General features: G+C 45.5%; 1 protein-coding gene across 2 annotated transcripts; it reads right to left on the reverse strand.

Moving 5' to 3' along the window:
• Positions 1 to 2,608: 2,608 nt before the first annotated feature.
• On the reverse strand, positions 2,609 to 5,134 carry LOC123180706 (FCS-Like Zinc finger 10). Of its 2 annotated transcripts, XM_044592820.1 has the most exons (3): positions 4,804 to 5,134; positions 3,562 to 4,507; positions 2,609 to 3,170 (listed from the first exon to the last, which is right to left on the reverse strand). In XM_044592820.1, exons 2-3 carry the CDS (start codon positions 4,479 to 4,481, stop codon positions 3,008 to 3,010), a joined length of 1,083 nt encoding a protein of 360 aa, XP_044448755.1. In that variant the 5' UTR covers positions 4,482 to 4,507; positions 4,804 to 5,134; the 3' UTR covers positions 2,609 to 3,007. The 2 variants fall into 2 exon arrangements, with proteins under 2 accessions (XP_044448755.1, XP_044448754.1); XM_044592819.1 differs by having other exon boundaries at positions 3,562 to 5,134.
• Between the last annotated feature and the right edge of the window lie 9,245 nt (positions 5,135 to 14,379).

Here is a 14,379-nt window from a genome sequence, read left to right on the forward strand (position 1 = left end):
ACGAGTAGTTCCTATTCAACCTAGGTGGCGCACGCGATTCCTTTTTCCAGCTTGCGAAACCAACCAGTTTTGGGAAGCTTCTGAAAACTGTTTTTCTCTTTTTTGGTTTCCTGCACACTTTTATTATTATTATTATTTTATATTATCTTCTTTTCTTTTCTTTTTCTTTTTCACTTTTCATTTTATTTTTTAAAAGCGTGAACTTTTCCTCAAATCATGAATGTTTTTATTTTCTTGTTGATTTGTTTGTCCTTAAATCTATGAACCGCGTGTGAGCACTATGGGCCGCAGCCCGCTAAGTTGGCGCATGAGTGGCACATCCCCTGATAAGTCAATTTACACCTTATGAGGACATTCTGCATCCGTTTTTACGCAGGGTTGGTAATGCATCGAGTTGATAAAGTGTATATCCTTAATGGTCATGCAAAATTATTTTGAATAATAGCTGGCGCTAAAGGCGCCAACTAGGAGGACTTATATTTCCCACGGTGTCAGCATATTTTTTCGGACAAATCGGGCTAGTCCCCATTAAACTAGGCTAATTGCTGGCCCCTCTCTGCTCTGGCCTAGTTATATTGGGCTATCTGCTTGCTCCTCTCAGATCTAGCCCAATTATTCTGGGTAAGATGACCCAGTTAGACTGGGTTGTTTTTATTTGACAACATTGCACTGTTTTGTCTTCTCAGGTTGTATACAACCTTGGCTAGAGATGACAAAAATATTGAAGTTGCTAGTTTCGATGACACTAATAATTTTTTGTTGAATACGTTTTCATTAAAGGCTATTTTAATTCTGTTTTCTGCCATGCTAAAATGTGATGTCAAAACTCGCCAGAGGTTCATACTCACCCTCCCTCGTCCCAGCATAAAGAGCACGGTTTGCCGAGTGGGACTTTCGTCCTTTTAGGGTGTGCTTGGTAGGGTGTATGAGGGCAAAAGTTCCTGATCCGACCCGCTTTTGGTTGTTTGGTAGGGTGCATGGGCTCAGCCATGCCCATCTCATGCACCCCACAAAAGTTCCCTCGTCCCCACCCACCAGACCATGTCCAGATATGTTTAAATTTTCCAAAATTATTCATAAATTCAAATTTTGTTTATTTTTTTAAATATTTTGAATTTCAAAATTTGTTTGTTTTTTGAAAATATTTAAAATTTCAAAATTATTTAAAATTTCAAAAAATATTCAAATTTTGTTTGAATTTTTAAAAAATATGCAGAATTTCAAATTTTGTTTAAATTTAAAAATTTAGAATTTCAAATTTTGTTTAAATTTTAAAAAATATCCAGAATTTCAAATTTTGTTTACATTTAAAAAATGGAATTTCAAATTTTGTTTAAATTTTCAATAAAAATAAAAATAAAAATTATTTATTTTTTAGAAAATTCATTTTAAAAAAATTCAAAAAAGTTCAGACTATCAAAATATGTTTAAATTTTCAAAAAATGTTTTGAATTTTAAAATTTCAAAAAATATTTATTTTTTTCATGTTTTTCAGTTTTGTTCACCATTCAAAGAAAAATATTCAGAATTCAGAATTGTTCAGCATGTCTAAACATAGCAGGCTGCCAAACAAAGTCTCAGCTCAACATGTGTCAGCGCATACACCGCTGCCAAACACACCCTTAAAACTCTTGATAAACCTCCAACAGACCAAGGCAGAGAATCACGACAGAACTAGATTTTTGTAAAATCCAGTTATGATATTTTGGAAGTTTTCTTGAGGAACCCACACATACAATTATGAAGGTTCCACCTCAAACGTTTTGCCCGGGAGCAGGTCAAATTTGGATGGCTTCCAATTTGTTTCTGAATTCATCTCTCTATCTAAAGCATAGAAATCATGTGATTTATCATCCTTCTCTTTTTGAAAAAGGGAGTGCTCCCTCTCCATGTGATTTATCATTTAAACTCTGAATAATGATGATTGATCTCACATACCCCTCTTTTTCCATTGTCTGCCCAGCTTTCGTGCATCCCTGATGATGCTACACTAGGGAAAAAAATTCAGCCCGCACAGGCACCATATCACTGGTATTACTGACAATCTATCCGAATCTAGCGAGTTTGCTCCAGCTTCTATCTGCCAGATCTTTGGAGAAACCAATAACGAGTAGGCGTTTGGCAGACCAAGCTCAATGGTGGCCGAAATTAAAAAAAAAATCAAAATTTGAACATCCCAGATTAAAAAAACAAAAATAATGTACATGTATACAAGGATGTAAATGTATGCGTGTAAAATTTCATGATGAAATACCTTGACTTGCAAACCGCACAAAGAAAAGAAAATCATGAGCTTTGAGAATGAACTTGCATTGCGAGTTGCACAAAGAAATCGAAACCATGAACTTTGAGAATGCACAAAGAAATCGAAACCATGAACTTTGAGAATGAACCGTCCATATGTTGGGAAGCCACAAATTTTTGTGTATGTACCTCTCCTTTTAATGCATTTCATCATGAAGATTTACATATGTGCACATTATGCCTCCGATATATGCGTATTTTTTCCAAAAACATTTGAGACATACTACCTCTGTCCCATAATGTAAGACATTTTTGCAGTTCACTTTGAACTCCAAAAACGTCTTACATTATGGGACAGAGGGAGTATAAAAGTATGAATTTTGGATTTTTCAAAACACGACCCCCATGGATCTCGGTCTCCATTTGGCATTTTCGAGCTCAATGCCATTGTCTCATCAAATTGTCCCAACTTACATCACGGAAACATAGCCATGGCTGCCAAGAGGTAACCAAAGAAGAGAGAAAAAGAAAAGGAGCTCATAATCGCCAAAACTGCCTTATGACCAAAACTACAGGGCATGCAGCTTCCAATCCATCAATTCCACCCAATATCTCAACTGCTGAAACATAACTTACAAAAACCAGCAAACTAATGACTGCGGTGGTGGCGATGGCAATGATGAACGATCACTAAACTACATTATTGACCCATCTTCCTGGCACAGCACAGGGTGCATTGGTCAGGCATCAGGGGACACTGAGGTCATGTCAGCACCACCACCTCATCGATGAAGATGTCATCATCGTCAAACTGCGAAGTCGAACTAGCTGAGCTGGGAGAGGAGACTGCAGGATTGTTCTCATCTTCCTCTTCATTCAGGACTGCTTGGTTTCTGCAGTTGCCGCCACAAAATGCATTCTCACCGCTGCAAAATCAACAAACTTGTTCAATGATGCTAAGTAGATAAATGATGTGATGCCCATTTCATTTTTAACTTGGTTCAGTTAAAGAAAGAACAGCAACAATCCTAATGTATGTAGTACCAATTATCTATAAATGCACCAATCCATCATTCCATCTGAAGAGCAATTATCTATGAATGTACTGTATGTACCAACAATCCTAATTTCCATTCTATCCATCATTCCATCTGAAGAGCAATTATCTATCAACATATACCAATCCTAATGTATGTAGTTGATGCAAATTCCCTGAAGAACTGAATGAAGATGGTCATTGTATCTCAAGATACATCACAATCATCGCTTATTCGAATCAATAGTACTAAAGATGACTGGGTAAATGCATCGACATACCGGTAAATGGAAGATTCGTTGACATTCAGGTTCTTCTTGCAAGACGAGCAGAAGCGCGTGGAGTCCTCTGCGGCGTCGGCGTCGGGGGAGCCCTTGACCAGCCAGTACAACTCAGCTCCTTCCTTGTCCACATCGATCTCCTTGCTCTCCCAGTCAGGCATGAGAACAGGGCAGGGCTCCAAGATGCAATCCCCAAAAATGCGGGTGGTCTTCGGATTGGAGCCGTGAGCTATGATGCAGGTGTAGTCCTCCGACTGCTCGACCTCCATTGCCGACACGGACCCGATGTACCGGCGTGGTCCGCCAATCGACACCGGCAGCGACCCGGAAGCAGGGAACTTGGCACGGTCGACGGAGTGGTTGCTAAAGCCGAGCTGAGCACCACTGGACACGATGACCTCTGGACCAGACTTCACATCCCCGTAGAACCTAGTGCACGGAACCGACATGCCCCCTGAGCCGGCGGTGGCCGCGGCAGCCTCCACCTCCCCGAGCTCCGGCTGCGCATGCCCGCAGTCTTTCGGCATGTCTTTGGGCAGGGAGGTGTAGGATTTGGCGAGGCATTGCAGCTTCGTCGGGCGCATCTGGAACCCGAGCAGGCGATTCTTGGCGTCGGCGGCGGGCTCGGCGAGGGTGTCGACGAGGCCACCCAGACCGACGCGCTGAGAGTCCCAGCTCCTGGGTGACCGCGGCGACCCGAGCAGCGAACCGCCGAGCGCGGGGAAGGCCCTGTGCTCGAGCGGCGACTTGGGGCTGCGCGCGGTGGAGTCGCAGTCCGGCGTCCCGCGCTTGGCCGCCGCGAGCCCCACGAGCAGCCCCGGCACGGCGAAGAAGGCCGGGCCGCGGGGCCTCCCCGCTGCGGCGCCGTCGAGCGCATCCCCCGCCGCGGCCTGGTCGGACACCACCCTCCTCAGCATCATCCTCCCTCCCTCTCCGCCCCGGCTCTCTGAAAACGAAACCAAGAGATCAGAAAGGCTCAGACTGCAAGGGATCGGCGCGGCCGAGACTAAAAAGCAATCACGCATCAAGAAGCGCCAAAATCCAGCACTGGCTACGATCCAAGAACCACTGTGGAGTCGTCAAGAACAACGCGCGTGGGCGCAACAGGACAATCGGAGCACGACTGACGGCAACGGTGGGGCAGATAGGCCTCGTCCGGATGAGGAGGAATCTCCTGCGACTCGCGGCCAAAACAAGAGAGGAGCACGACCCACGCGCGCATCGATCTCATCCCGTACCCACCTGATTAACTGAAACCCCTCCTCGTTTCTCCCTCCTCGATCGCTCTCGCTCCGCGATGACGAGGAAAGAGGGGGAAGCAATGCTAGGACCCGACGAGGCGAGCCCCTCCCTCTCAAACGGAGCCTGCGAGGCCGCGGCGCTGCACTGGTCACTCCATCCTCGACCACTACCACTAGAGCAGCAGGCTAGCGGCAGCGTTTCTCTCTCTTGCGTCGTAGGGGCGTCGCTTTGGCGTGCAGTGCATCGAAAACAGAGCGGGAGCAGGAGCAGGAGCAGGGGCAGGCCGGCGCAGTGATGGGCTTGCTTCTGAAATACTCTTCCCCTCTCATTCATGGATGCCAGACAGAGGCAGCCGCTAGGCGTGTAGCCACGTCGTATCAATACGCGGCCGGCCGGCCGGTGCTGGTGGAGCGGTGGTACATGCAAAAATCTGTACTACATGTAGTACACTCTTGTGCTTGCCCGGCCCGGGAACAGACGTGGCAGCGCGCATGGTTCAGTCCAATGCGTGCAGACTCTTTTTTCACATTTTTTTAGCATTTCTCGTTTTCTACGATCCGACGTGACATCCTTGTTACCGTGCTAGCTTGGACGTGACATCCCATTTACCATCCTAGGCCTACTGGACATCCACACAATTTAAAACCACGCAAATAGAAAATACGCAGCACTAGACTGTCATGGCACATTGAATCCTACAAAAATCTCACACGAAACGTGTCATACCACCTCCGGTTTATTAGTCTTTGTCATAATTTGGGTCAAAATTTAATCACATATTTAACTAGCAAAATATTTATTTTGAACACACTACAGTCGAAGTCGCTCACATACGCAAGTATACACTCATCCACGCACGCACACCCTATCCCTATGAGCACCTCCGAGAAACTGAGCCGGCACATCATTTTGAGATTGACGAAGCCGCCATAGATGCCTTCATAGTTGACCAGAACGTGTCCTCCCGCTGAACGCACATCGCCAAAAGGCCTGAAGTAAATCCAGAAAAATGCAAGCGCCAACGTCAAGTGTGGAAATTGGACTCTGGTGGATAGGGGATACCACTGTCATTCTAAACATCCAATCACAGGTTGATTCGCGAACTACAAAAATATTAATGTTAATATTTTGATCCAAAATATAAAGGGACTACTAAACTATGACGAAGGTAGCACATGTGTCTCACTAAAAATGCAATAAGAGCATCTTCAATAGATGATGTAGATTTATAAATAACTGATTTACATTACGAAGGCCCGCAAAAACAGGGCTTCAACAGATAATGCAGATCAAAAAAATTACTCAGGATTTACTCTAGATGTAAAATAGGGCACTTGGTGATGCAAATGTGGCAGTTTGCATCAGGCCCCGCCGTCGTGCCGATTTGGATATTGTCGCCGCACTGTTTTTGGCAGATTTGGTTGTTTGCCGAAGCGCCGATGCTCGTGATGGTGGCCGCAACTCGTGGTCGCTGTCCGTATTAGGACAACTGGCCGCCGGAGGTCCCGCCGTCGCGCCGATTTGGATCCGCCACTGTGTTGTTTTTGGCCGATTCAGCTGTTTGCCAGAGCGCCGAAGTTCGTGATGGCGGCCGTAGCTCATGGTCATCGTCCGTAGTAGGATAACTGGCCGCCGGAGCCACCGCGGCCGAGCTGCGCGACCACTGCTTCGATCGGCGCGTTGCATCATCAACATTACGTGCAGCCACGAGCCGACATGCGTTAAGGAGGCATAGGAGACGCCTTCCAGAGTCGCTCCTCGTCGGCGTGACTACCATCCACGCTCCGATGTGCAACCGACCGGTTTCTATCTCCTCGCACACAAGGTGTTTGGCAAAATTGCCACAAGGTAAATTTTTAGTTAAACTTGTCCATTTTTGGTACATCATGACTACTTGCGTGATCATGCACAACATGATCATTATGAATGAGCGTGGACATACACCTTCTATGACCTAATGGGAATGTTTGTTCTGCCGAGTAGAAGGGGAGACCGAATTAGACGCTTCATGCAGGTGTACCCAAACATCAGAGAGTCCGATACGCACGATGATCTTCAAAAAAATATTCTGAAGGGATGGTGGACATGGCATACGGAGCAAGCCTCCTAGTTTCATCTCCATGTTTGTCGTATTGTGCATGAACTATGATGTATTGTTTGCTGAACCTTGTTGTATTTGTGTTGCATTTCATGTTGTGGATTTCATGAATTATGTTGTAGTTTGATGTCGTGGATTGATGAATTTATTGTTATGTTTGTTTAAGTATTAATTTGAGATGATTTTGCTTAAAATATGTTTGAAATTGATGTGTTGTTGTTGCCCTATTTTACATTATCTATTGAAGCGGTGGTCGTGCTGCTGCCCTAATTTTATATTATCTGTCGAAGTTGGCCGTTTTTGTGATGTAAAAAACACATTTTGATAATGTATATTTTACTCCAACCGCAATTTGGTGATGTAAAATACATCATCTAATGGAGATTGTTTATGCTAAAACCAACAGATCTCGGGTAGGGGGTTCCAAGCGTGATGATCAGAGCTAGATGGTAACAGGGAGAGTAGGGACACGATGTTTTACCCAGGTTCGGGCCCTCTTGATGAGGTAAAACCCTACATCCTACTTCTTATATATTGATTGTGATGGAGTACAAAGTACATATTGATCTACCTCGAGATCGTATGAGTTTGTCTAAGCTCTAAACCTGCGAATGTGAATGCGCGTACCTTTACAGATTAAACCCCATGGCTTATATAGACATCGGGGGTATCTAGGGTTTACAAATGGGCGGTTACAATCTTAGAGATATGCATGCCGGTTTAAGTACGCTTGAAGTGAACGCCAAGTATTCAGAGATCTTTGTATTGATCGTGCTGAGGGCCAAGGCTAATATGGCCATGTCAGCAGGCTTCAATGGGTCCTCGGCCCAGTCCATCACTGGTGGGCCGACGTGTCGAGTACCCCTTAATCCAGGACACAAACAATAGCTCCCGAACTAGTCTTCAAGCTGAGGACATTGGACATCTTCACGAATCCTCGCAAGATTGGGTTTTTGGCTTAGTAGGCGAGTTCCATCCTCCACGTTGGCTTACGGTTCCGAAGTCTTCATGGTTCTCATGATTGCAACCTTAGATCCCTGGGATTCACAAAATAAGGGTTGATATCTCACAACGAGGCCTCCTCCTGGGCACACTTTATTAATCCAGTTGGGCCGAGGTAGTGCCCTAGACTAGCCATGAAAGGCTTGCCATGAAAGGCTTGACCAGGTCAAACCCTAGCAGGCCTTCTGACCCAGAGCCGAAGCGCCACCTCCCGCGGCAGGGTTAAACCATTTAATCCATAGTCTTAATGAGGGACACAGCGACCCAGGGCCGTTTTTATTGACACGTCCTACCAACGAGGAGGCGTGCTTCTGGTCTTCTAGCGGTACCATTAATAAACGCTTGATTTCTATGCACACTGACTGCACGGTGTATTGGGAAGTGGCGATTTATTCCTCGTAGCAGGGTGACCCCTGGCCTTCGATTACAATATAAGAGGGCGGGGGAGGAGCCAGCTAATCTATCTCATCTGCCACCTTGCCCCTTGGCCCCGACGCATAAAACTTCTCACCAGCACCATCGTCTTGACACCCATCTCTGTTTTTTCTCCTCTTCTCAAGATGGATTGAATAGAGGAGAGATTAAAAGTCAAAACCCGCGGTGGAGGAGGGCGGTGGATTCGCTCCACCATCACCGCTGACACCATCGCCGAGCTCAAATCCGCTGTGTACCTTTCCCCATGGCCCAATGCCGCTCTCCCGTAGAGGTGAAGGAAATATGCCCTAGAGGCAATAATAAAGTTGTTATTTATATTTCCTTATATCATGATAAATGATTATTATTCATGCTAGAATTGTATTAACCGGAAACTTAGTACATGTGTGAATACATAGACAAACAGAGTCTCACTAGTATGCCTCTAGTTGACTAGCTCGTTGAATCAAAGATGGTTAAGTTTCCTAGCCATAGACATGAGTTGTCATTTGATTAACGGGATCACATCATTAGAGAATGATGTGATTGACTTGACCCATTCTGTTAGCTTAGCACTTGATCGTTTAGTTTATTGCTATTGCTTTCTTCATGACTTATACATGTTCCTATGACTATGAGATCATGCAACTCCCGAATACCGGAGGAACACTTTGTGTGCTATCAAACGTCACAACGTAACTGGGTGATTATAAAGATGCTCTACAGGTGTCTCCGATGGTGTTTGTTGAGTTGGCATAGATCGAGATTAGGATTTGTCACTCCGATTGTCGGAGAGGTATCTCTGGGCCCTCTCAGTAGTGCACATCACTATAATCCTTGCAAGCAATATGACTAATGAGTTAGTTGCGGGATGATGCATTACGGAACGAGTAAAGAGACTTGCCGGTAATGAGATTGAACTAGGTATTGAGATACCGACGATCGAATCTCGGGCAAGTAACATACCGATGACAAAGCGAACAACGTATATTGTTATGCGGTTTGACCGATAAAGATCTTCGTAGAATATGTAGGAACCAATATGAGCATCCAGGTTCCGCTATTGGCTATTGACCGGAGATGAGTCTCGGTCATGTCTACATAGTTCTCGAACCCGTAGGTTCCGCACGCTTAACGTTCGGTGACGATCGATATTATGAGTTTACGTGTTTGATGTACCGAAGGTTGTTCTGGGTCCCGGATATGATCACGGGCATGACGAGGAGTCTCGAAATGGTCGAGACATAAAGATCGATATATTGGATGGCTATGTTTGGACATCGGAATGGTTCCGGGTGAGTTCGGGCATTTACGGGAGTACCAGGAGGTTACCGGAACCCCCCGGGGAGTATATGGGCCTTGTTGGGCCTTAGTGGGAGAGAGGAGGAGGCGGCCAAGGTGGGCCCCCCCAAGCCCAATCTGAATTGGGAGGGGGCCGGCCCCCCCTTTCCTTCTCCCTCTCTCCTCCTTCCTTCCTCTCCTACTCCAACTAGGGAAGGGGGGAATCCTACTTCTGGTGGGAGTAGGACTCCCCTAGGGCGCGCCATAGAGAGGGCCGGCCCTCCCCTGCTCCACTCCTTTATATACAGGGGAGGGGGCACCCCATAGACACACAAGTTGATTGTTTAGCCGTGTGCGGTGCCCCCCTCCATAAATTTCCACCTCGGTCATATCGTTGTAATACTTAGGCGAAGCCCTGCGTCGGTAAGTCATCATCACCGTCATCACACCGTCGTGCTGACGAAGCTCTCCCTCGACACTCAGCTGGATCTAGAGTTCGTGGGACGTCACCGAGCTGAACGTGTGCAGATCGTGGAGGTGCCGTACTTTCGGTACTAGGATCGGTCGGATCGTGAAGACGTACGACTACATTAACCGCGTTGTCATAACGCTTCCGCTTTCGGTCTACAAGGGTACATGGACAACACTCTTCCCTCTCGTTGCTATGCATCACCTAGATGGATCTTGCGTGTGCGTAGGATTTTTTTTTGAAATTACTGCGTTCCCCAACAGTGGCATCCGAGCCAGGTCTATGCGTAGATGTTATATGCACGAGTAGAACACAAAGAGTTGTGGGCGATAATAGTCATACTGCTTACCAGCATGTCATACTTTGATTCGACGGTATTGTTGGATGAAGCGGCCCGGACGGACATTACGCGTACGCTTACGCGAGACTGGTTCTACCGACGTGCTTTGCACACAGGTGGCTAGCGGGTGTCAGTTTCTCCAACTTTAGTTGAATCGAGTGTGACTACGCCCGGTCCTTGTTGAAGGTTAAAACATCACACTTGACAAAAAATCGTTGTGGTTTTGATGCGTAGGTAAGAACGGTTCTTGCTCAGCCCGTAGCAGCCACGTAAAACTTGCAACAACAAAGTAGAGGACGTCTAACTTGTTTTTGCAGGGCATGTTGTGACCTGATATGGTCAATACATGATGCTAAATTTTATTGTATGAGATGATCATGTTTTGTAATAGAGTTATCGGCAACTGGCAGGAGCCATATGGTTGTCGCTTTATTGTATGCAATGCAATCGCCCTGTAATTGTTTTTACTTTATCACTAAGCGGTAGCGATAGTCATAGAAGCAATAGTTGGCGAGACGACAACGATGCTACGATGGATATCAAGGTGTCGCGCCGGTGACGATGGTGATCATGACGGTGCTTTGGAGATGGAGATCAAATGCACAATATGATGATGGCCATATCATATCACTTATATTTATTGCATGTGATGTTTATCCTTTATTTGTAACATCCCAAATTTTCAATTTGGAATGTTATACATTAGATCATCATTGCATAGCATATTTTATTGCATTCTGGCAAATCCTCGAAAAAAATCCTAAGCAACTCAAGGACCCTCGGAGAGAGTTGGGGATTTTCGTGGTTTTCATATTTGATTTTATCAAATAATGAAACGAGGATTTTGGTTTTAATTATTTTCTCTCCGAAAATATTTCGTATTAAAATAAATGAGAGGAGAAAATATGACTTCTCCAAAATAATTGAAATATTGGAGGAAAAATATTAAAATCAAATATTGGATTTTATTCGGATTTTATTTGCAATTTTAATTGCATTAGAAAAATTGCACGTTTTCAAAACTGCATTTTTGGGCCAAGAAAATGTTCATCTTGTTCTAATTATTTTAATTAGATGGTGAAAATTAGTTTTAGCATTTTTGGATTTTTATTGATTTTTCTATGATTTTTTTTAGATTCGGCGAAATTAAAAAGAAACGCCGAGCGCGCCGACTGGGCCGAAGCCCAGCCGACGGCCCAGCTGCCCCGCGCCCCGTCTCCCTCTCGGGCACGACAGCGCCGCCGCCGCCCGAGTCCCGCTCGAGCACGGCCGCCGCCCGCCGCCTTGCCCCCTCCCCACGGCACCCCCCTCCTTTTGTACCCCAGCCCCGCCGCCCTCTCCTCACCCCGTCCCCGCCCCGACCCGAAGCCGCCGCCGCCCGAGGAGACGCCGCCGCCGGAGCCGACGCCACCGCCCGAGGAGCTCGCCGCCCCGACGCCGTACGCCGCCGCCCTCGTCGCCCCCCCCCAACGACCCCGCAGCCCCGCCGCCCCTCGCCGCCCTCGCCCGACCCGCCGGAGCCCGTCCCGAGCCTCGCCGGAGGTTAGCCGGAGCCGCCGCCGTTCGCCGTCCGTTTTTTTTAACGCCTCGGTTTATTTTTTATTTTTTCTCGAAACCCTAGATTTTTTTAAAAATAGATCGATTTATTTTTTTCTTCAGGTTTAATTAATTAGTGAACGTTCACCGATCCGTTCGTTTTAACGAACGTGTTCGTCGGTTAGTCGCTATAAACGAACGTCCGTTCGTTTAACTGTTCGTCAGTTTTCTTTTTCGTCGGATTTTCCGTGATTATTCCATATCGCGATTTCTGATCAGATTTTCGTTTTAGTTTAACTTTTCGCTCGTTTATCGGAATCAGGCGATTCAAGCGCCTAGAGTTTCGTCTCGAAATTCTCTTTCCGTTTAACCTACTCAAACAAGTTGTTGCTACAGTAAAATTTGACCTAGATCCAGATTATTAAACGAAGCTTGTTTCTCTCGCCGTTTGACTTTCGTTGCTTCGTTCGATTTGATTCTTTTTGCAAACCGGAGTTCTTAAGTTGAACTTTCTGGTTAGATATTTTATTTGAGTTTTACCTGTGCATTTGATGAGTGCTTATTGTATGCTTGTTTGTTTGCGATAGAGTACCCGGAGTGCGCCGCTTGCTACTTCGAATCTCGAAGTTTCACGGATCATCAGCAAGGCAAGTAACACTTTGATCATACCTTTTTACTACCCAGTTTTATTGCATTAGACCAACCCTCAAACATTGCATGGTTAGGATCTAATTAAATTGTGGGTATTGGGATGTAGTTGAGGTAGTACCTATTACCTGTTTATTATCAACCCTTGGGAGTTACTTCTACGTTTGCTTATATCGCTATGCTATGCTAGTAGACGTGGATTGGGTTTGAGAGATATTCACGACAGATGTGAGATTGTTAATTAATGGTTTACTTAAGGTGGCAACTAAAACTCACATCTGGGTGGATTGAGGCACCTGGAGAACCCAGTGTTGCCTGTTTTTTCTAAGGACCGCCACCCAGGCTCAAAGGGATCATGAGATTATTCATGCTAGAAACTTTCGTGTGCAGCCACAAGCTATTATGGGCTCTAGCATAGTTGAGTAGGTTACATGATCTCTTGAAGAGGTGGGCTAGCAGATGTAGGGGAAAGTAGGTGTAACTGTCCACCAGGAGTAAAGAGTTATTGTTTCTGAAAGACTGTGTCTCGGTCATCCGTTTCTCAAACATCATGTAGTGCGAGAATCAAGCGGAGGCGATCGAGTCTTGTGGGGAAAAGTGCGCAAACCTCTGCAGAGTGTACAAACTAATCATGGTTAGCCGTGTCCCCGGTTATGGACATCTTGAGTATCTAGTACTTGGATTATCATGTGAATCTCATCACCATGTTACTTTAATTAATTTTGTTGGGTTAATGATGATACTTAATTGGGATTGAGAATGCTGTCAACCATTCTCAATGTTTAACAACCACCATGATAGTTAAATAAAATTTATTCCTTTGCAGTAGGGAAAAATTGGCTTTTCGCAAAAACATTATAACCATAGAGCTTTTCCACCAGCCATATATGCATGTAGTATAGCATTATTATGTTCATTACTCTCTATGTGTTACATTGCCGGCATATTCCATGTGCTGACCCGTTTTCGGGCTGCAACATTTTATGTTGCAGACTTTTCAGACGACGAGTAAGGTGCCTTAGGTCGTGGTCTTATACTCAGTGATGCCGTTGGAGTTGATGGACTCACTTTTCTTCCAAGTCTTCCGCTGTTATCGTATTAGATGGCCTTAAGCCATATTTATCATACTTATTTCTCTTTTGAGATACTCGATGTAATAAGTGTGTGATTGCTACTCTGTTATAAATCCTCCATTTGTACTGTGCGTGTCAGCATTACTGATCCAGGGATGACACTAAAGCACGGAGCACAGACTGTTTGAGGTCTGGTCACTACAAAGGTGGTATCAGAGGCCACACTGACTGTAGGACACGACCACTAAGCTTAAACCCTAGAACACTACTCTCTTCTCATTTCTGACTCCTCTCCACTTTCTACTCTTTTAGGAATGGCGGATGCAAGGAACAAGTTCATGCAACCGGATGAAGATACACCTTTTGGACGACACTTGAAGGAAGTCACTAAGTACCTAAACATCGGAATACCAAGCTTCACCGGGACCTACAATGCCACACTACCAGAAGAGGAGCGCTGGAAGATTCAAGTTCAAGTTCCAGGAAGGACGTTTACGCCAGTCACTGAGCCTATAGAGTTTTCCTTTGATGCACCAACCTGGAGTTTAGGGAAGAGCATGGCAGCCCACATCTCTATGGGACGTATTGGAGACGTCTACCACAGGGAGCTTAAGGATACTATTTATCAGATTTGTGGACGCCGAGATGAACAATGGGAGATGATCAGCACCAAGAAGGATGGATCAATTGCAGCTTTCATCCAGGAGCAAAACCA

The sequence above is a fragment of the Triticum aestivum genome, chromosome 1D, assembly GCF_018294505.1.
Source record: "Triticum aestivum cultivar Chinese Spring chromosome 1D, IWGSC CS RefSeq v2.1, whole genome shotgun sequence".
Taxonomy (NCBI): Eukaryota; Viridiplantae; Streptophyta; class Magnoliopsida; order Poales; family Poaceae; genus Triticum; species Triticum aestivum.

What these genes read in the sequence shown, in the direction of transcription:
- LOC123180706 (XM_044592819.1), bottom strand. Translation starts at nt 4,586, where the DNA reads ATGCGTGATTGCTTTTTAGTCTCGGCCGCGCCGATCCCTTGCAGTCTG. An exon ending in AACGAATCTTCCATTTACCG is followed by an intron (nt 3,171 to 3,561) that starts GTATGTCGATGC and finishes TTGATTTTGCAG; the next exon opens with CGGTGAGAATGCATTTTGTG.